At 41.4% G+C, this 22,329-nt stretch overlaps 1 protein-coding gene across 1 annotated transcript; it reads left to right on the top strand.

Annotated features, from left to right (window-relative positions):
* The first annotated feature begins 6,970 nt into the window (after positions 1 to 6,970).
* ETS2 (ETS proto-oncogene 2, transcription factor) lies at positions 6,971 to 22,309 on the top strand. Its single transcript, XM_062602589.1, has 10 exons — positions 6,971 to 7,307; positions 10,552 to 10,623; positions 14,157 to 14,277; positions 15,789 to 15,908; positions 16,348 to 16,548; positions 17,386 to 17,469; positions 18,243 to 18,485; positions 18,646 to 18,909; positions 19,593 to 19,711; positions 20,642 to 22,309. Exons 2-10 carry the CDS (start codon positions 10,552 to 10,554, stop codon positions 20,855 to 20,857), a joined length of 1,440 nt encoding a protein of 479 aa, XP_062458573.1. The 5' UTR covers positions 6,971 to 7,307; the 3' UTR covers positions 20,858 to 22,309.
* Positions 22,310 to 22,329: the final 20 nt, after the last annotated feature.

A 22,329-nucleotide genomic window follows, 5' to 3' on the forward strand; every position in this document is an offset into this window, starting at 1 on the left:
TGTGCTAAGGAAATTATTTCCCCCTTGTTTTGTGCCAGCCCGGCATAGGCTATCCCACTCAGAGGGTTTGCTGGCCAGTGTTGACACAGAGGTGGCGGTTTCGGTACTGTGTGTCATTAAGCACCTGCAGAGTGCTTGCAGCATCTGGGCTTCAAGCAGGGCCAGACAGCCACAGTCACACAGGATGGGGACATGCAGCCACATGAACGGCCATGTCACAACCTGCAAGAATGTCTGTTTTGCTGGGGACATTGCTAACAGGGCAAGGGGACCACAGTGCCCTGGGGTTTCTGCCACTAACAAAGATGCACATGGTGTGAAGCAAGACTTATGGTCTGACCCCAATTTGACACTGGTGCAGGATATCAGCTTCCCTGATACCCTATAATCCAGTTCCTCCTCCCCCCAGCTAATTACTTCAAACTCCACATACAGAATTTGTTGACTAAGGTCGATCAGCACAACCAAGATTGCATTTTTGCTCTGCTAATAATATTCTTACAAAGAGTATTGTTTTCAAGATCTCTGGTATATGGCATATGTCGTCCTCCCCACAAATATTAGACATACCCCCGCCTGTCCCTTCTGTATCTCTTCCTCATTTGCTGTTATGACAAAGGTATTCTTTAATGAATCTTAATGACTCATCTCAAATGTTGTCTTTTTTGCATTCTGATAAGTACTAGATGAGATGACTAATAGACTACATGCAACACCTAGACAACGTGAGCAATTCAGTGTTTGCTTAAACCGTATTATATACTGATAACAGATATAGGCATTGCACCTGCTCCATTGTAAAAAGAAAAAAAAATTAAAAAGAAAAAAAGAAACCAGGAGAGATACAACAATACAGCAACTGCTTATATTTGTTTGAAGTGAATTTATCTTGTCAGTGTTCCAGAGAATATATGTTGTGGCTGTTATAAAGCTTCCCTCTCTTGTAAAAATGACTAATTTGACATTATGCCCCTGGGGAAGTAAAAGCAAAAAGACGGCCAACTTGGCTAAGACAGAGTAATTCTTCACAGAGAAGATGTCTGTGAATCAAAGACAGGCAGTTTTCCAAGTCTACCCATGTATGCACCAGTGGACACAAAAATGGACACATCCACTTGCAGCTAAAGCTGGCACTGACTTTCCTTTTCCTACTTATGTGAGACTGCAGTAGAATTCATTGAGATAGGAAGGCCTGAACAGTCTTCCAGCAGAAGAGTAAGTCAATAAAATATGATATTGTTCTTACATAGATGTTATTTAAGTCAAGGCTGCTCAATAGATGTTTTTTTTCTCTGGTCGCTCCAGGCTGAGATCATCAACATGGAGTGAGATGAATGATCCTGACTACAGTGGTCTACGCCTGAATTTTTGCTTAGGTCAAGAAAGAGGCCAGCAACTTCTCCCTCACTCTTAGTACTGAAAAATGCATGTCTTGTAGGTCCCAACATGTAGCAACTGCCAGGCTCTGAAAGAATTTCGAAGTATTGTGTAAATGGAGATATTCTTCTTATTCACTGACCAGAAAGAGACTCTCCACTTCTCTTTATGTAAGGCTGTATATACACACTAAACATGCAGTAAGAGGGACACAGGGATGAAATCATAGTATTTTCCTGCCAGAAAGAAACAAGCGATTAGATAAGACTCTGCACTCACTTTCTGTGCCATGAGTTCTACCACCACCCGGTGCTTCGCTTATACTGCTCGCTACACAAAGATAAGTCAAAGAGGTAAAAAAGCAAACTGGGAATTTGCTCTGGGAAGTAAGAGATGAGAATAAAGTAGGTTGAGAATAATAAAGAAGGTAACAGAAAGCATAAAAGATGAAGAAATTCAATTACGCCGGGTCTTGGGCACTCACACACTCTAGGGTATGTAAGTACAAAAGAAATAATCTTAAATCACTGTTCCAAAAATATACCCAGTGCTCACACAGTTCCCACTTAACAGAAGTACAAGAGCAGCAGCAACAAGCAAGGTTTCCTGGCAATGGGCTCTTCCACTCCATGGCAAAAACACCATTATCAATACACCTAAGGCTAATGTAAAATTCTAAATCACAACTTGCCAAGTGCCAGCATCAGCTTTTACTGCCAGCATCAGCTTTTACAGCCACCACAGAATGATGAAAAAGTCCTATATCATTTGTTGATGGTGGAGGAGAAGAGAGGAACTATACTCATCACAAGATGAAGTAGCACCCTCACTGGTAAGAGAAGCATGCCGCTGCCCACATAGGTGGGAGAGCAAATGTGGTGATAAAGGGCACATCACAGAGCATTGAACAGAGTCTGTACACAAGCAAGGTAATCCTTACATGAAACCAGGAGTACATGAAATGCAGAGGATAAAAGAAAAAGCTAAAGGAAGCTCAAGTGTACGTTTTTGAACACAGTCATCCAAAAGCAGTTATTAAACTCTGCTGTTTCTGAATACACTTGGCCCTAAAATATTAACATGTGCTTTTTATTTTATGCCTCAGACTGCATGAAATGAATTAAATACACCCAAAATGGTATGAGCAATCTCTTAAGCACTAGCTAGTTTAACAACTAATCTTCTGCTTTAGCATGAAAGGTAAAGGCTTAAATTTTTCAGTCATATGAGACATCATCCCACAGTTCATGGGTTAGGCATCTCTCCTGTCCGCTGGCAACATTATTTGAGGCATGCTTATAACATTTTCACTTAACTAAAAAATCAGAAGCATAAGGCTTCAAACTTTGATACTTTACAGAGCTAGCAGTATACTTAATTTCCTTAAGTTTTATGAACATGAAATGCAGCACTTCATGGGCAAAAGGTAGCAATTTCTGAACATGCTGACAACTTTGACATAGCATTTTTTTCTCCACAGTAATTATTCATGTTGGTTTGCATGGGCTTAGAATAATGACACGCACATGAATAACTTGCTACACTTTGTGACTCACTGAGATGCCTTCACAGAAATTGTCCTGGTCACACTTTGTGCACCAAACACCACGGGGAGAACATTTCAGTGGGGAAGGTCAGCAAGGCTTCATTTTAACAGCAAAGAATATACATCTAAGTGAAAGGTCATCTGATACCCCCCTTTCCTGGACCCTGTATAAATATTTTGGTTTAATTGTGTTTGAATGGCATAGTCAATGAGTTTCATCCTTTGTTTCAATCATAATAGCGTCCTGTTTGAAGCTATTTCAAACCGAAATAGCTGGGCCTTTATTTTTCAAAGATTGTATTTCCTGAGACTCTTTATGCTGTGAACTTATAGACAGTCACTACTGGAGCTTCATTGTTAATTGTCTTTTAGGGGCACAGACATACAGTCTTTTCTTTCAGATTCAGGATGACTCTGTTTATTTATATCACTGAATGCAAATGAACAAAGAGGCATCCCCAGTACTGCAGGGATGCGAGGAAAAGCGTGAGGAGGTGCTGGCCTATCAGCCATTCTGCACCCCTGAGTGCCCACCACACACCTATGGTGCCCCCCTCTCAAGGGCTGCTACAGCACAGCATAGCCATGCTGCTCCCCATGGCCGCAGCAGGACAAGGTGGAGGAGGAAAACAAGTAGGAGGAGGAGGAGTAGGGACACGTGCACCCCAAACATACTCAGGTGGAGGAGCTGAGCCAACATGCAGATGAGTGCACAACACATACTTTGAGAGCACGACAGGGTTTTCACTCCTGTGTGTCCTCTCCTGTGGCGCAAGAGAAATTCTGGAGGAGTAAGTCATAGGTGCTCTGGAGTACTGGCTGCAATGCAGCTCTTCCACATACCTGCCACTCACATTCCCTCTCTATGCTTTAAACTTCTACATTTTTAGGATCTTATTCCCCCTCTTTGGTGGCCACAGTGAGACCGTGATGTGCAGACACTGTGAAGCCCTCCCCTGGGATGCCCTGACCATCAGCTGCTGCTCTTCTCCTCCCTCTCTTTGCCAGTGAACTCACAAATCAGCATTGCAGCTGTTCAGATCAGAAATATGGGGCCAAACTACCACCTCAGACAACCACCCACTGCTTTCAGTGCAAATTGTCATGTACTTACATACTTAAAAAAAAAGTTAACAAGATCCTTTGCCTTAATTCACTACAAGAAGGTAACTCTCCAGCATATTTGAGACACCATTACAGAAAAAGATAATCAAAAAAACAGAAACAACCACTTAGCATTCACTTGCAGCGTGGGTCCTCTTTCAAACAAGAAATAGATGAGCAAGAAGGACTGAAAAAAGTCTTACCTCTCTGGACTACCACAGAACCCCAGCGCAATGATTTTGCAGCAATTAGCTCTTTAGTCTTTATCCCTGTTCTTTCCTTTTCCCTTTCTAGCCACTTCACTCTTGAGTACCACAGTTAGTGCTCCCTCACTCCTGAAAAAAAAACCAAGAAAGCACCTTCTTTCTGCAACAACAACAAACAATCTTGAAAGTTTGCAGCATGGTGCTGGTGCCATGGTTATTCTTTAGCTCATACATAACTTCTGTCTCTCTGGCTGACAGTATGCCAACACACACATGCATAAACGCACAGGTAAGAGCTAAAGAAATTGTGGAGAGGATGGACACTTCCTAAAACAGAACAAAACAGACAGGTACTCTACAGAAGAGAAACAAAACCAAACCTACTTTGACTCTCTAGCTTTAAGTTGCTATGTTTTGAAAATGAGCAGTGCAGAGGGATCACAGAATTATAGAGTAACTTGGGCTGAGAGGGGTGAGGCAGGCCTCTATTCCAACCTTCAGCCTGGGTTGCTTGGGGCTTTGGCTGGTCCAGATCAGAGACTCTCCACAGATGAAGCTTTCGCTCGCACTGGGAACATTTATTTCCAACTATCCAGTTGGCATTCGCCCTGCTGCAACTGTGCACCTCGGGAAGAGTCCGGCTCTTTCTTTGCTCTAGCCTCCCATTAAGCAGTTGAAAATAACGAGATCCCCCATTAGCCTGCTCTTCTCCAAACTAATGAAACCCAGCTCCCTTGGCCCCTCCTCATCCATCACATGCTCCAGCCGACAAAGCATGTACCAGTTCTAAGGGAGCAAAACTGTATTTGTATACTAACTATAAGTAGTATTTAATGAAATTAAATACTCTTCTGTAAGAAGAACTACTCTAAAAATAAGGACTCTTAATAGGGAAAAAAACAGGCCACGTTAATAACTTTGCTCTGGATGCCAGAACATGAATTTAATAATAAATAAATAACTCCCAGCCTTTCATCTTATCTTTTCGACAGATGTTTCCCCTATATAGAGGGTGGCATAATTGTTTTTGTCAGTGTTATAATTAAAATTGTTATGCAGCTGACATACAGTTTTTAATGGCTTCCCTTAGGATTATAACAGATCTTGCCTTATTAGATCAAGATTCTCCTGAAGTAAGAAATGTCATTGGCATAATTAAGATACTTCTCTCGAAGTAGACTGTCACAGTTTGCCCAGTAACATTTGACCTTAAGGAATGAAATATATCCTGGTGTTCTAAAGAGAAAGCTTTCTAAAGAGTTTGAAAGAAATACTGGAGAACCTTTCTCCAGGGTAACAAGTTGCATGGTCCAGCTTTGGCTGTGGCCAGAAATAGCTGAAAAAATACAGAAGGAGGGAACTATGGCTTTTAATGGCAAAAATAATCACAGCTTAGGCACATGGTAAAGGGTCAGTTGAAATCTGGTGAGGAACTGCAAAGTAGCAGTTGCTGGGCTCCTATTACAAGAAAAGTTACAACCATATGACACAAGTGTTAATTTGAAATGGGAGTTAGTTTAAATAAAGCAAGGTGTAATAGCAAGCTTAAAGAACAGCTTTTTAAGTGCAGTTTTAGGTCCCTAGTGTTCACTGAAAACCTAGAATAGTTGAGGGTGGAAGCAACAAGAAACTGCAGCTCCAGATTGTTTCCTCCTTACAGCTCGGTGATTTACCAAGGACTGTATCTGGAACCTGCGAGGTAGGTGCTGTGGGACACAGCCATACAGCTTCCCTGAGCACCCACAGCTGAAGAGCTGCTGGACAGATGCACGCACGGTAGCTTCTTCCCAACTGGAGCGTGCAGGTTGATAGCTGGCAGACAGGCACATCGGACACCAAGACACTGTCAGAAACCCACTCCAATGCACAACCAGGCTGGGGAGCTGGGAAGCACACATGGATCCCCCCAGCTGGCTGCACACAGTGTTCAACAGCACATAAAAGCAGTCAGTTGGAGGCAGTGCGACAAGAGAGTCCACAAAGTCATATGGCTCCAACGAGCTCAGAGCAGAATAAGGGAAGCAACCCATGCCTCTGGTCTGCCTCCCTACCATCTCTCCAGCCTCTCAAGGGAGGCTCACTTTGACAAATACATTTACAGAAAGCTGGTTTTCATTTTGGTGGCATAGAGCTTCTTGCAGCTTTCCAAGGGCTACCAGATTTTGTCAAGGTCTGAGGAACGCCAACACAGTTTCGGAGTTGGATCTGCAATTCACAAGATGAAACTGTCAGTGCAGCTTTCACATTGCATCCAGTTTATATTAAGAACTCCCAAAAATAATTGTAGAAGGTGCAACATGACATAAGTGCTGAATTTCCACAGCAGCGACTACCACAGTTTACTTATGGAAACAGACTATTTGTACAGATACTTGGATTTTATGGGTTCATTCTCATGACCTTATCTATCTCGAGGATGAGTGTTAATAAAAAATAAGCACGGAAAACGTTCAGCGTGATTTATCTCCTGTATAGCCAGGAAAAAACGTAATTAAATCTGTCTCTCTCAACGAGCTAAGGCTGCCTGCTCCTGTCCTCAAGCCCCGCAGCACCACCCGGGGGGGGGAGCAAGCGTCAGGGTCAGGAGAACGACACACTCTACCGGTACCGAGGCCTCCAGCAGCGCAGCCGTAGCGACAGCCACGACAACAACCGGTCCCGCGGCGGCGAGAGGGGCCGGGCTTGCGGGGAGGCGGGACCGGCAGCTGCTACCTCCCCCCGCCCGCTGAAGAGCGCCTGCGAGGGCGGCTGGCGCGGCACTGCACGGCGTAGCGCGGCTGATCGCGGCTCGGCTCAGCTTTGCACGGGGCGGCGGTATCCGCGGCTCGGCCACCAGCGCCCACACACCCGCCGCCGGGCACCCGCCTCCCGGCCCTCCTCCCGCCCCCCTTCCTCCTCCTCCGGGACTCTCAGCTGGGATCAGCCCGCGGCCGCTGTTGTTGTTGGCCGGCTCCGCCGCATCGAGGATATTTTGGCTCCCTGAGAGGCAGCGGGCACTCTCTTTCTGGACTCTTGTGCGGTGCCGGTGCCGCCGCCGAGGGACGCCGAGGAGCAAGGCGAGCGCCGGGGACCAGGTGAGGTGCGGACGACAGGAAGGGGGCTCCGCCATGGGGGGATCTTGGCGGCCGCCTGGGAGAGCCGGGCACGGCCCTCGGCTCCTATCATGAGGAACGCGGCCTGAGCGACCTCTCCCGAGGGTATGGCGAGAGCCGGCGGGCTAAGAGGGTGGCGGGAGCACCCCGTGAGGTTAACCCGGAGGCGGGCGGGCCGCGTCCGAAGCGGCGGGGAAACGGGATGCTGGTGTTGAGGCGGCTGCGCGGCCGGCAGGGAAGGGTTAATGGGCAGCGCGCTCTGGATTTGGTTAGTACTTTAAAGGGACTTCAAAAAAAAAACGCTGGGCTGAATGATTTCCCCATCTAACTTTAATGTGGGCGAGTGTGTCATATGTGCGAAAAGTCATACCGGCTATCTCGCTCATCCCTGTTCGGGGAGCCCGAGAGCTGCACGGAGGAGCTGTTCGGCTGTGTCTTAACCTATTGGTACCAAGATGGTTTGGCTAAAAGAAAATTGCCATGTAAAAGCAAAACACCAACCAGACACCTCTCTTAAGGGCAAAAAAACCCAAGCAAACAAACAAAAAAAAAACAACCCCAAAACCAGTGGAGATGCATTGTGGACACTAGTATGGTTTAGTTCTCCATGGGGATGGTTCCTAGCTGAATCCAGCTATGGGCAAGCACCTGGCTGTTGCTGAAAAGAAGTTGATCAGAATTCATGCGTATTAGTTAATAAGTGCCTGATCCTGTTGACCCTGTTCTGGTTCACCCACTCAGCTATGCGGGGGTGTTAGAGAAGGTGTCCTGCCAGTTAAACCAATTATAGCTGGCAAGTAGCAGTCATCAGCATTAGTGGAGGAGTTGGAAGGGAGGCCCAGTCACTGCCCTAGTGTCTCTTCTGAACTGAAACAGCAGCTTTTGAAGTCCAGCAGAAAGCCGGCTTTAATCCTTTGTGTCGCAAAAAGACATACTGACATTTCAGCTCCACTCGTCTTGTGATACTCTGTAAGGGTTTCAGATCTCGGGACTGGAAGCTCATACTGCAGATGGGGAGAGAACTGATGTATGATGAGTAAGGGCTATAGAAACACATAAAAACATGAGGGATTTGGCTGGAGGAAGGAAAAAGGACTGTTACAGAACATACTAAAAATCTTCATGTGTTATGAGACTGGAGCTTGGTGGTTAGTTTTTCGTAAGCTGTGTCGTGCCCAGGCAAGGCCACAGAACAGACAAGCAGCCTACAGTAGAGAAACGGTGCCTTGGGTTAATGAGCAGTGTCGTGTAATGAAGACTTTGTGTGAACCTTTTGTCTTAGGACCCTAAAACACTTCCAGAGAAACAAAAAAACCCAGGAAGAAGAGAATTCTAGTCCCTCTAAGGAGTGGGGAGGTCCCTAACAGGATTGATGTAGAGGCCAAGACTGCACATGAAAGTGCCAGAAATCTTATTTGTAGCCCTCACTGGGAATCAGCTCTAAAATTACTGAAAACACAGATGATGTTTTCACAAATACCTTCTGATTGGTAAGGCTTACAGCTAGTTATCCCCAGGCATCAGAGCAGATTTCGAAGGCAAAGCAAAGAGTGTTAGAAATTGCCATATACTTTTTTAAAGCCCAGCCGAATGCAAGGATAAACAGTTGTTTAAACTGTGGCAAATTTAATGAAAAGATTAGGATGCTTGCTGAGTGAGACTCATGCTGTGTAAAATTCTTTGCTGCTCAATGAGATGTGTAATTTAGATCAAATATTTGTACATGCTATTTGAGGCAAAAACCGGCTTACAGTAGATCCTTTCCAACCCTAACTATTCTATGATTCTATGGTTGTACTTTTGGGGTAACATTATGATGAGCCCCATACATCTGATAACAGTGAAGTTGAAGTGGTCCTTTCAGGTTAAGGACTCTTGATTTTTTCAAGTGATCAGCTATATAAGAAGATAAAAGGGTTCCTTGTCTTTGGCTGTTGAATGTGTTTATTTTCCTCTTTATTTATATGGACAGCTTTTGAATGTGCTGTTACTTTAAGCTGAGCTTATTTTGTTAAACTCCTGATTTGCATTCTTTTTCTGAGTTTAAGATTGTATTTCTGTTTCTCCTTGTGTTAACATGGCTGAGAGAACTTGTTCATAATAAGTGATCACAGTTTTGTGGAAATATTACTGGTGTCCTGTGTGACTACCTAAAAACAAGCACACATTTTCAGGCAGTTTCTGTGGAGCAAGATAATTTAGCCCAGTGCTGTAAAGAGGAGAAGAAAAATCGTGGAGACAACTTGCCGCAGTGTAGTCTGATAAGGTATCATTCACCAACACCTGAATTACAGCATCATGATAAATCTGAACAATGGCCATAAAACTGGCTTTATTCCTTATGTTTGATCTCTCCCAAAGGCCAGTAAAAGGATATCAATCTTATCACTCTTTTCCTTAAGTGATATATGGGATAACAAGTTATACAGCCTTCACACAACACTGTTCTTGGTAATACAGGCAATCCAGTATAGCTTTAACTTCAATAATATGAACGTATTAATGGTGGTGCCATTATTAGCACTTTAAAAAGGATATTTTACTGAATAAGCCTTCTTCAATTAAAACTTAAGCCCTCTAAAGCTTTATAAATATGCTAATCCCATGTTTACAAAATGTGCGAGATAACATGGTTGGGCGATGCTTTGCCTAGTAGAGGAAGGAGGTTGCTAATAGTGGGTATTGGCTTCAGTGATTATTCATGAAAGGGTGAAAGGGTTAGTACATGAAGGTGTATCACAGTGAGCACTCTGTCTCTTCTTCCTTCATTTGAAAGCTAAAGTCCAAAGTGAATCATGATGTGTGAGCAGGAATACAGTAAGCAAAAATAGCACAAAATTGAATGGTTAAGATAATGGGTGAAAGTTGGAAAATAGAGCAATAGATTCTTGGTGGATAAAGGACTTCTGGAGGCTTTTCAGACTAACAGTATAAGGTACTAAAAGCCCTCACACTGGGTATCAGAGGCTAATCATCCTCTTGTTTGCTCATTTCATAGAACTTTAACACCAGTAATGCCTGTGAAAGGTTTTCCAGTTAAAAAGCTGCGTAAGCAAGATGGAAATTGTGCCCTGTGTGGTCGGGATGTGAGCAATGAGAAGGGAAGCTTTCCCTGGATCTCATTCTGAGAGCTGTTCTGTAGTCTGTACTGAAGCAGTCAGATCCATCTGTTAATAAGTTTTCCTAGGTAGCAAGATTTTTCATGTGACCTTTCTCATTTTTTCAGATGAGTGATTTTGGGATCAGGAATATGGATCAAGTAGCTCCTGTGTCTAACATGTACAGAGGAATGCTCAAGGTGAGTAATCTTGAGCTGTTGCCTTCTAAAGCCAATTGGGGCATCTCCCGGCTAATGTATTTATTGTGTTCTTATTAATACCATCACAGGAATTGTATGACCATGAACACAGATGTTCAGGTTTTATTTACTTGTAAGCTTCAATCTTCTAGAGTATTTCCACTTCCAGTAGAGATGTGAAAAGAGGAACTGAAATAGGAAGATGTAAATCTTACACCCCCAACCCTCTTCCCCCAAGGAGATTCCCTCCTTCCGCCCCCTAAATTTGAAGAATTTGAAAATGAGAGATACATAAGAAATCCATTGGAGTTGGCACAGCACTTTTGCCTAAATAAAAGTTACAGGACTGGCAGTAGGGGTGGTCTTTATATATTTAACATGATGAGAGTGGCAAAGGGCTCTCCTGATATGACTGGTTAGATCTGATTCATTTCACCGAAGAAAAAAAAGTAGGTTATTCACTTACTGTATGCAACTATATGAAATGGAATTCTAATACATTGTAGGAAAACAAAGATAGTTATTAAATATATTTATCTTTCTATAGATTGTGTCTATGACCTTGTTTTGAAAGGAACTTACAGCTGAGGACTAATGAGAGGCAAATCATAAGGACTCAGGTCTTTAAGGGCTTCCCTTCTCCCCATTTATACAAGTTGTTTTTAAATCTCAGTATCAATTTTTTTTACATTACATTGATTAATGTAAACCAGCTAAAGATTAGGAAGAGACTTTCCACTCTGATTAACTTTGAGGAATGTTCATATTTTGAAGAACGAGTTAGTGAGACTGGTATGCTAACTTCTCTGATGCTTTACGTCCCCTCTTAGCTTATGCTCCTGCCCTCAACAACAACAAAATCCACAAGAGATCCCCAACTTAACAGCTGTGTGCTCTGTAACACAGTGGTTGTTCTAAGCAGTTATTTAGTATTCAGTTGTCATATAATTAAGTTGATGTAGAGTCCTGTATTCTACTGTTTTGTAGCTTTCACATTTCTTTTCATTCTGTAATAATTGCTCTTACATATGTTGAAAATCCAAATAGTACGGTTGTAGGGCAAGTAGAATTTATTGTGTATTGGGTTTTCCCCTTTTTTAGTATTAAATTAAGAACCTGCTTAAACATTAATTTTTCTCCTTTTTGAAATGTGAAACTAGCGCAGTATAGATTTTACTCATTCACATGCCACAGCATTTTTTCCAGTGACTCAGGATAAGGGTCAGCTATTTACACAAAAAGCAGGAGTTTCCAGATGGTGTTGAAAGAACTTGCCCTTTCTTCTAGGTACTAGTGATGAGTCAGTGCTTTTTATCTAGTAATGTATAAAGAATCTTTTACTAGGAGGTTTGGCAATTGTTATTAACATGTTTCATTTAGATGTGAGCCTTTTGCGGGTTGGCTTTGACTCTAGTTGTGGGGGTATCAACTGTACACAATTTGTCTCAGTTGGATAGTGTTCAGTGGAGATTTCTGAACCCAGTTAGCTGAGGCATGGTACTGTTTATCTCTTCTTCTGTGAAGTGCATGCTTTCATAATGCGTCTACTAGGACGTATTGCAGCCTGTTATAAAATACAACCATTAAAAATATGGTTCCTTATTTCTTACTAGAGTTAATGTAACTTGGGAAGACGGGGGAGGGGGATGACACGTGGCACATTAAAGGCACCTGGTGCAAAAAGACTCCAAGCCACTTGAAATTTTGTGGTGAGATAAAAAGGAAAGGTAGGGAATAACCTGACTTGGAGTATTGTATATAGTTCTGGTGTCCTCGACATAAAAAGGACATGGAACTGTTGGAACAAGTCCAGAGGAGGGCCATGAGGATGATCAAGGGACTGGAGCACCTCCCATATGAAGATAGGCTGAGAAAGTTGGGGCTGTTCAGTCTGGAGAAGAGAAGGCTGTGTGGAGACCTCATAGCAGTCTTCCAGTATCTGAAGGGGGCCTATAGGGATGCTGGGGAGGGACTGTTCATTAGGGTCTGTAGTGACAGGACAAGGGGTAATGGGTTAAAACTTAAACAGGGGAAGTTTAGAGTGGATATAAGGAAGAAGTTCTTTCCTGTTAGGGTGGTGAGGCACTGGAATGGGCTGCCCAGGGAAGTTGTGAATGCTCCATCCCTGGCGGTGTTCAAGGCTAGGTTGGACGAAGCCTTGGGTGAGATGGTTTAGTGTGAGGTGTCCCTGTCCATGGCAGGGGGGGTGGAACTAGATGATCTTGGGGTCCTTTCCAATCCTAACTATTCTGTGATTCTATGAATGTGAGGAAATGTTAATACTCATTTGTTACTCCAGTAACATAACTTGGGTTGCTTGTGCATCATAAATGAATACTGCCCTAAAAAATCTTTGCCTTGTCCTCATCTAAATCTCCTACCTTGGCATAAGCTGGCAGACCAGTGGATGCCTAAAACAAATAAGCATTTGCAAGTTGCCTTTGTCTCCAGCTCCCTGAACTGCAGTAGCTGCTATGAACAAACTGTAGCTTTCCAGAACAATATTCTATCCTCGGGTGCTTTTACAAATCTCAGTGGCAACTTTTATCTATCCATGCCTCTAGATACTACAGATACAGTTTTCTTGTGATAAACAGGAAAGTTGCATAAGTTGTTTTTAAATTTATTTCTTTGTTAACATTCCCTCTGTCCCCTGAAGACTAATGTGGCTGTGGGGTAATCTGGTAAAAGTACTAGTATTTCTGGCATACACAATTGACACAAGTCATGTTTTAAAGAAATTAGGTTTCCAAAATATAACAATATTATTGAATGTTGCCAACGTATTAGTAGAATCCACTCTATGTGGAACATTTTTATCAGTCCTGTTCATCCCTTTGTGTATAATGAAACTAGCAGCCTTTCACTGAGCACTTGAAAGCCTGCAGAATGTGGTAGCTGGCAAATGCAGTAACTCACAAGTATAAAAGTCACAGCAAAGGAGTAATACCTGTCTGCAGATCCTGTAAGGCTGACTGTATGGCTTCAAGTGATATGGTTCAGATTAATTTTTTTCTTTATTTAAAAAAAAAAACAACAAAAAAACAGAAACAATAAATCTACTCAAGGTCTTGCGCTGGCAATTGTTTTTCCATAATTTATTGATCCTGCCTCTGCCATCAACCATTCATCAAGTGAATAGTCAATTTCAAAGGTTAAGGAAATAAGGATTTCTTTAAAATATACCTAGAAATAAATAAATATATAGCTGTACACACACATGTGCATTCCCTGTTGTTAAAAGCCTCATTTGCAGGTAAACTAAGAATATCCTTACTTGGCTTTACTGCAACCTGCAGAACATGCCACCCACCTAGCACTGTGGTCTGAACATCAAGTGTTTTGTATTAATGTACAACAAGCTATGCTATCGTGTTTATATTTCAAGGGCACAAGTTAGCTGATGGAGGGTAGTACTTGTGCATGATCTTCAAATCTAGGAAACCTAACCCAGCCACTTTCCAGCAGTGAAGTTGATAGTGCTCTAGCAAAATGCTCACATTGTTTATATTTTTATTTGTGTTGCTTTTCAGCGTCAACCAGCATTTGACACCTTTGATAGCTCAAACTCTCTTTTTGCTGGATACTTCTTCTCACTAAATGAAGATCAAACTCTTCAGGAAGTGCCAACAGGATTTGATTCTACTTCTTACGGTAACTCTTCACTTTGTTCCTTAGTCCAGTCAGCAGATCAGAAATTTGTGGGGTCTAACTACCAATTCATGGCTATGCTCTTACATGGATTTCCCAAAAAGGAGTAGTTTAGTACATAGACTTCTGTATACATGCTTGATTTTGCCCATGGGAGTTTTGTTCTGGGGATAGTTGCTATTCTCTGTACTGAAAAGGAATGGGAACTGGGGTTCAGTAGCCTAATAGACTGACTGTCCATGGAAGAAGCCTTAGTAGGTATAAAAACAGAACTAAGAGAATTTTAAAAATACATAAATAATTTTACGTGTATTTGAACTTGCAGCATCTCAACCATAATCAAAATGCAAGTGCTCTGCAAGCTCCTTTCTTGAAAACTGTGGTGGTAAATCCCAGTGTGTTTTACTCAATACGTTAAAACCCAGGAGTGGGGATGTTTACAGATCCTTTTTTATTGTGTCTGTGTGTAGGACAAACATACCATGAGTTCTCTACCAATCCTTGCCTAGAATCCTGACAAAATATGAGGGCTTATCTGAAATGTAGACATTTTACCCTGTACTGCCTTTATCTCCCCTTGGGGAAGGAAAAACGCCCAACCCTCAAGCCTCTGAAAAGCACTCCTTTGTTATAATGTGACTCTAATCAGTAACCCGCTCTGGTCAGCAAAGCAAGTCCCAGCAGATATTGAGCATGGGTGTGGTAAAAATAGTAGTTAAGCATGGGCTGGTAATGAGCTCCACTTGCTGGGTCAAGTGGAGCCTGTAGACAGTCTAGGAGAACAAGAAGAGCTGCACAGCTTTATGAACTAACTTGGAGTCTGCCAAGTTCATCACCTTTTTATACCCTGCCACCGTTACATGACTGGTGCAGCAGAGCTCCTCCAAATGCAACCTGCACGCGAGTTCTTGGAGGCTCTCAAATGCTCAGGGATGCAGTTGTGAATTGCTGAAGTTGTCTTCAAATTGCCCTTAGCTTAATGGTCCTGACCAAGAAGTATCAGTAAAAGGCTTCCTAATCTAAAACACTGCTTTCTATTCCATTGGAATAAATAGTGCAAGCTGGTTCTTCACAACCCCGCTATCAGTTACTTAGCTCTCAAACTAAATGAAGACTGGTGTTATAAGAAAGTCTGAGGTCAAGCTATAGATGTCAAAATGGGAATAAGCAGTCTTATATTTCCTTAAAAAAGAAAAAGTAAAGTTTCCCTGCAAGAAAGGCCCTTTATGTAAGTACTAAGAGTAAAGGAGGATTATGGAAAGCTGCAAAACTTTAATTTAGCATGATGCAACTTCTATCCAACTAGTAGCACAGAGATTTTAGCGTTGATATATTAAGTCAAAGAATATACCAGAAAATCATTTATGCTGTTTGTTTCTGGGTTTAAAATACCTAGTTTCCAGCATCCTTTTCTTATTCTTCAAATAGTGCAGCAAAAACCTGTCACTCCTTTCACTGGCCTAAAAGTTAATGTATTTTTTTTTTTTTCCCTCCACCCCTTTTGTTTCTTGTAGAGTCTAACAACTGTGAATTGCCTCTGTTAACCCCATGCAGTAAGGCTGTGATGAGTCAGGCCTTGAAAGATACTTTCAGTGGTTTCACAAAGGAACAGTGTCGGCTGGGTATCCCAAATAGTAAGTGTTTTCTATTTATAAGCTTTTTTTCTGTTTTTAATGCTAAGGAGGAGGCTGAATAGCATCTCTTTCAGAAGAGAAAGAATGATGTCAGTAGGAAATACAAGAATGGATCCTATGTGAATCTGGCACCACAGCTTGACTTGGAAAGACCAGACTTGCTGGTATTAAAAATGGGTGCATGAAGAGCTCATGCTTTGGCAGCGTAAGAGAGAATCAAGTAAGCTGAGGACATCTCTGATTACAAGTAAATGCAGAAGAACAACAGAGGACTGTTTTTCAGTTTTGCATTTTTTTTTAAATCAGAATAGGTTCATTCTGAATTCATTCAAAACTAAGTAACTTGGGTAAACAGTTTTGTTCATTCACTGCCTTCTAATGAAGATTATTTCACAAAGGTCAGGAGTTACCTCTAAATGCTCAATACTTTGTCTTGCAGATCCCTGGTTGTGGACTGAACAGCAAGTTTGCCAATGGCTTTCATGGGCTACTAATGAGTTTAGCTTGGTAAATGTGAACTTCCATCAGTTTCTTATGAGTGGCCAAGACTTGTGCAACCTGGGCAAGGAGCGTTTCCTGGAACTGGCACCTGACTATGTGGGTGATATTCTGTGGGAACACCTGGAACAGATGATAAAAGGTAATTATAGAGCCAGAAAGCTTTTGTTTTAAGGCTCTTCTAATAGAAACACAAATGGGACTCTTTCAACACTTGTTTCTCTATGAAGGGCTTTTATTACATGTGAAAACTCAAAATGAACTTTAAAACTTAGTTCTGATAATGCTTCTATTAACCATTAATAAATTCTTGGTATGCAAAGCACATACAGATATCTGCAGAAGTCTTTCGGTATTCAGGCTGAGTACTATTGTGGTCAGATTTTATTTGGAGTAATTATTGAAATGAGATTAGGATGAGACTAATACCCCATTTAAAAAGATAAACAAGAGTTGCACAAAACTTGTTCAGTTCTCATTACAAGTTTCTGGTTTTGTTCTTTTAATGTAGTGTTTTGAGGTAATTCAGTGAATGAATATCAAAAAATCAAAGACACCTGTAGGTGTCTCGGGTGAACGCTGATGGTATTGCTAAATCCCTACATGCAGTGCTTTGTGAAGTCCATGGGGTTTGGACTGTAGCACTTGGTAGTTGCAAACATTAAAGACTTGGACTTTAAAATACACTGCAGTTATGTTGTTTCTAAGTTTTATGTTAAAATTCAATTGGTATGATGGTTTTCAAGCCTGTTGGAAATTGGTTAGGTGTTTTTGGTGTGTTTTTGGTTTTTGTTTGGTTTTTTTTTCAAGAGAGAGGGTTCAGTGGAGTGTATTTGTAAAATTCATGTGAATGATGACCCCAAAATACTCATGAGAGTTGGAAACTTTTTGTGGCCCACAGGTCAGATATATAAAAGTAAAAAATCAAATTAAAGTTTGTTTTGGTTTGTTTTTTTTTTTTCCCCTCTTCTCTCTCCAGACAGCCAAGAGAAGACACAGGATCAGTATGTGGAGAATTCTCATCTCACCTCAGTTCCTCACTGGGTCAATAATAATTCCTTAAGTAAGCATTTTATGAAATTTGACATTTTACATCTCTGTTTACTGTAATCATGTCACAGATCCCAAACAAAAAAGCACACCAGAATAGTCACTGTGCTTGAAGAGAGCACTTGATTTCAATTGCTAGGGCCTTTTTTCCTAGTATTGTTTAATTGTCATCTAATTCATATCAGAAGTCTTTTGAAGAGCAAAGGCTTTGAGAAAATCAAATTTCCTCTTGGTATGCCAAAGCCTACATCTGTGGAGCAGAATGACTGCTCCCACTTCTAGCAAACACTGTCAAAAACTAGCATCACTGGGGAGCAGTAAGAGCTATATTTAGGCTTTTCTGAAGACTCTGGAAGTGAAATTTACCTTTTCAAAGTGTGTGGGATGCAGTGCTAGCTCCCTTTGATTAGTGTTGTATTTCATTCTACCATAGTCAATCTTCAGCTCAACCTTACTACACCACTTAATGATGAGGGCCTTACTCAAAACCATTTAAGCTTCTTTAGCTTTCTCTGTACCCCTGTAGTTTCCTTGAAATACAAATAATACATGTATTTGTGATCAGCAAGTTACAGAGGGAGATTTACAGAATCTGATTTGGAGCCCATTAGATGGGGATCTTCTTATTGACTTCAGTAGATCTGTAGCATCTATCTTTCTCTTAGGTATTCATGGGCAAATAATTTCTTTGTGGCACAACTGTAGTGAGGTGCAGGAGGTTTATTAGTGTGTTTAAAGGGTCTGCAGGGCAAATCATCTAATTAATTCTTTTATTTCTTTCTTCAGCTGTAAATGTAGATCAGAACTCATATGGTATGCAAATGCCTGGATACCCTAAAGCCCTCAGTTATCCCAAACCTAGCCTCCTGACTGATGTCTGTCAGACTTCCACAGGACCAAATCTCCTTAATCCAGAGCAAGAGTTTTCATTGTTCCCTAAAACCCAAGCAGATGCTGTTGGTGTCAACTACTGTGCAGTAAATCAAGATTTCCCAAGAAGCAATCTGAACTTGCTCATAGATAATTCTGGTGAGTTGTTATCTGCATAACCATGGGTCTGAGGCCATATTCTGTATGGCTTTTCCTCCTTTCCATAATTGATATATACAAGATGGATTGAGTAGGATAAAAAAAAACAAAACAACTAACCAAACCCAACACTGTTTGTTTGTTTGTTTGTTTCATAAAGGTAAACTTAGAGAGCATGAATCTAGTGACAGCGGTGCGGAAAGTTATGAAAGCTCAGATTCAATGCTACAGTCCTGGAACAGCCAGTCGTCATTAGTGGATTTACAGCGGGTGCCATCCTATGAGAGTTTTGAAGATGACTGTAGCCAGTCCTTGTGTCTGAGCAAACCTACAATGTCTTTCAAAGACTATATTCAAGAACGAAGTGATCCTGTAGAGCAAGGGAAACCAGTTATACCGGCAGCAATTCTAGCTGGCTTTACTGGTAAGTAGTGAAGCAAAATGGTCACTCCTATTCTTATGTAACATCAGTATTCTCTATAAGTATGTACTTTATTGATAGTTGTAAGGTATGCCTTGTAATGTAGTCAAGAGACCACTACTCATAAGAGCTTCAATTTTAAATGTTACTGAAGAAAGTCTCATAGATCCATCCATCTAAAGCAAGGACAAGCAGGTGTGCCAGAGCACTTAAAAATCAAATGCACTTTTTGATCTGTCTGAAAAAGAGGGAAACTTGGAAATAAAACTACCGTACTTGGGAGTTTCTGCAGGTGTTGGCTTGCCTGTTAAGAACTTGTTCCTGCAGTCCTTGCCGAAATCTGTTTTTGCTTTAGAACACTTGCCAAGCCAAGGACTGCAGGACAAGCCCTGGAGCTTTGAATGCAGCTGATGGGAAGCAGCAGTGAAGGTTAAGGAATCCATATGAAAGGGAAAGCCATACCTTGTGTCAAATCCTGTGTTTCCTTGGAAAAGTAGACTTTTCATTTTAACATGTATAGGATCAGATTTGTGTTACAGAGAAAAACCTTAGGTTTTTTGCTAAAAAAAAAAATCACAGTAATGCAAGATCTACCCTGAGATATGAGTATGGTTACATACATTGGTTATGGTAAGAGCTTGCAGAAGTATTAATTGTGGCTTTTCCCCACCCTTTTTTCTCAATAGGCAGTGGACCTATACAGCTATGGCAATTCCTTCTGGAGCTACTGACTGACAAGTCATGTCAGTCATTCATTAGTTGGACAGGAGATGGATGGGAATTTAAACTTGCTGACCCAGATGAGGTATGTGGCTAACTGTGATAAGCACAAATATTTAAGGTCTGATCCACCATCTGTGGGCCTAGTCTTGAATATTAAAGCATTTACACGATCAGACACTTGCTGAAATCTCATCTGCAAATGCTTTATTGTACAGTCAGGATTGCTGTGGAATGTTTCCCCCTCTCCTCCCACCCAAGGATATTAGCATTTGGTTGTAGTTAGGAGAGCACATTTTATAGCTTGAAATGTAAAGGTAGTATACCAAGTTTGTTCTTCAGACAGTGGAATACTGTAAGATTAGTTTACTGGAGGTAGTTGAATCAGCAATGCCTTAGACTGCACAAAGGCATGGGGAAAATGCCTTCTGCCTGTTGCTGTTCTTTTAGATACACAGTAGCGCCACTTTTGAAATATTTTGGGAACTAGAGCTTTAGTCATTAAAAATAAACAGAATGCATTTTCATTTTCTGATACTGTTACCAGCAGGAAAGTTATTGTATCAAGGGATGTGATACAAAGGCTTTATATAAAAAAGAAAAAGGGCAGAAGTCATTGACCCCAACAAACTTCATCTCATTCAGCTTCCAGTTAAAGACCTGTCCTGTGCTGCTCAATAGCAAATTAACAGTTAAATGGTGTCCTCTTGAGAGAGGAGAGACTATATTTCTGTAAACCTGATCTCCTTAAACACATTTTGACCTATCCACTATCAATAGCTATCCTTTTTGCTGATATCAGCCACTTTCTCCTGAAGCTGTGACTGATAATTTCCTGGGGTATGTTCAGTTGTGGGATCAGTCACCAACTCTTCTCTTACCTGAGTTTGGGACATCCAAAGCAAGTAAAATGCTGTGACTGAAAAAAGGCTTTGATAACTGTTTATCAGCCACTGACTAGAAGAACATGACTTGAATAAACCCTTTGCATTTCGCTTTCTTTTCGGACTGCCAGGTGGCACGGAGGTGGGGAAGGAGAAAAAACAAGCCAAAAATGAACTATGAGAAGCTCAGCCGAGGCCTACGCTACTATTATGACAAGAACATCATCCACAAGACTTCAGGGAAACGCTACGTGTATCGCTTCGTGTGTGACCTGCAGAACCTGCTGGGGTACACAGCAGAGGAGCTGCACGCAATGCTGGGGGTGCAGCCCGACACGGAGGACTGAGCCCAACAACGTGATGCTGCAGGGGCGAAGATCACGCGTTGGGACTGTGTCTGGGAACCGTCTATAGTAGTCAGTTCTTCTGGCTGTTCAGATGGCTGCAACTGTTGGGAAATAAGGACCTTACCCGATTTTTTTGTAACCAGGGAGAGCTGGAAGGAAGTGGCCTTATTTCATCAGTAGCCTTGGGTGTTGCCATGTCGGGCACTTGAGCAGCATGGAAGTCAGCACAGACCCTAGCTCTGTCATGAAGATATGGAAATGCTCTCAGGTTAAGCATTTCAACTGCCTGTACTGCCGTATGAAGTGTTTTGGCTACTTTCACTGCCATGAAAACTGGGTTGGCTTTAAAACCAAAGGTTGGATGAGAAACCAGTGATGCAGCAGAACTGTTGCTCAGATATTTTAAAATACCATCGTCCTTGCTTACATGTAATATAATGCAATTTATAAAAAAAAAAAAAGGCAACAAAAAGAACCCCAACAAAGGTAATTTATTTTAAATGAGCAGTAAGGAGAATTGATGTTAGTTTTGTTCTAAAGCACGTTTTATGATTATTATTATTATTGCTCCTCCAGAAATGTGCTGCATAGGTACATAAACACTCTGTGTCCAAAACCAGATGTAGCAACGGTTAACAAAAGAAAAGACCCTGTAAAGAAGGGAAGGAAAATTGTACCATTTCAATATTCAGTTTGTATATATTCTGTGATTCTTTTTGAAACTCTGTAATGCTCCTATTTAACAGATACTGTATAGTGTAAATTAAACTAATTGTGTGTGTGTTTTGAAATAGGATGAATGTAAACTTATCAAATGGATTTTTTCATGTTTGTCTAGGATATACAACCTTCTGCAAATATTTAATTGGCCTGAGAGACAACATAAGTGCTCAGTGTGCATGCATATGGTATGCCTACGATATGAAATGGGGGGGTGGGGAGGGAGGGCTGGCTCAGTATTTTGCCAAGACTGAAGTTGGCAATTCTTTGTGCGTTTTGGCATTTTTACAAGACACTGATGTTATATTCTGGGACATAAAGGGCCTGTTTGTGGTTTCTTCTGTAACTGAAAATGAAAATATTAATATGGCTAAAATTACCTTTTTTCTTTATAAATGGCATCTGTTTTTCAACTTTTATGCATGTCCTCTGAAAAAAATTTATATACAAGCCTTATTTTTTCAGTTGACTTGTCTCTTCCTGCAGTTTATCCTGTATGATTAAAATATGAATTCTATTTTTGGAAATAACTGTGACTCCTTTTCAAAGATCAGGAGGGATTTATGTAGCAGCTATTTTTACTGCAAAAGAAAAAAAAGAAAAAATTCACTGGAAAAATGTACTTTGTAAGAAAGCTTTATTTTTTATCTGAGCTTGATGTACATTTAATTGTGTTGTACAGTGTGAGAGGTTTTAAAATGAGCCTTCATTAAAACCTCTTGAATAAGAAAATGGTGCGTGTGCTCTTTGAA

This window comes from Pezoporus occidentalis, unplaced genomic scaffold (genome assembly GCF_034315485.1).
Source record: "Pezoporus occidentalis ecotype Australia unplaced genomic scaffold, CSIRO_AGI_Poc_V1 ctg77, whole genome shotgun sequence".
Lineage (NCBI taxonomy): Eukaryota > Metazoa > Chordata > Aves > Psittaciformes > Psittacidae > Pezoporus > Pezoporus occidentalis.

Excerpts from the sequence above, each read along its gene's own strand:
- ETS2 (XM_062602589.1), top strand. The coding sequence starts at position 10,552 with ATGAGTGATTTTGGGATCAGGAATATGGATCAAGTAGCTCCTGTGTCT. Across the intron at positions 18,486-18,645 it reads CTTGCTCATAGATAATTCTG|GTAAACTTAGAGAGCATGAA; the intron begins GTGAGTTGTTAT and ends TGTTTCATAAAG. Across the intron at positions 18,910-19,592 it reads AATTCTAGCTGGCTTTACTG|GCAGTGGACCTATACAGCTA; the intron begins GTAAGTAGTGAA and ends TTTTCTCAATAG.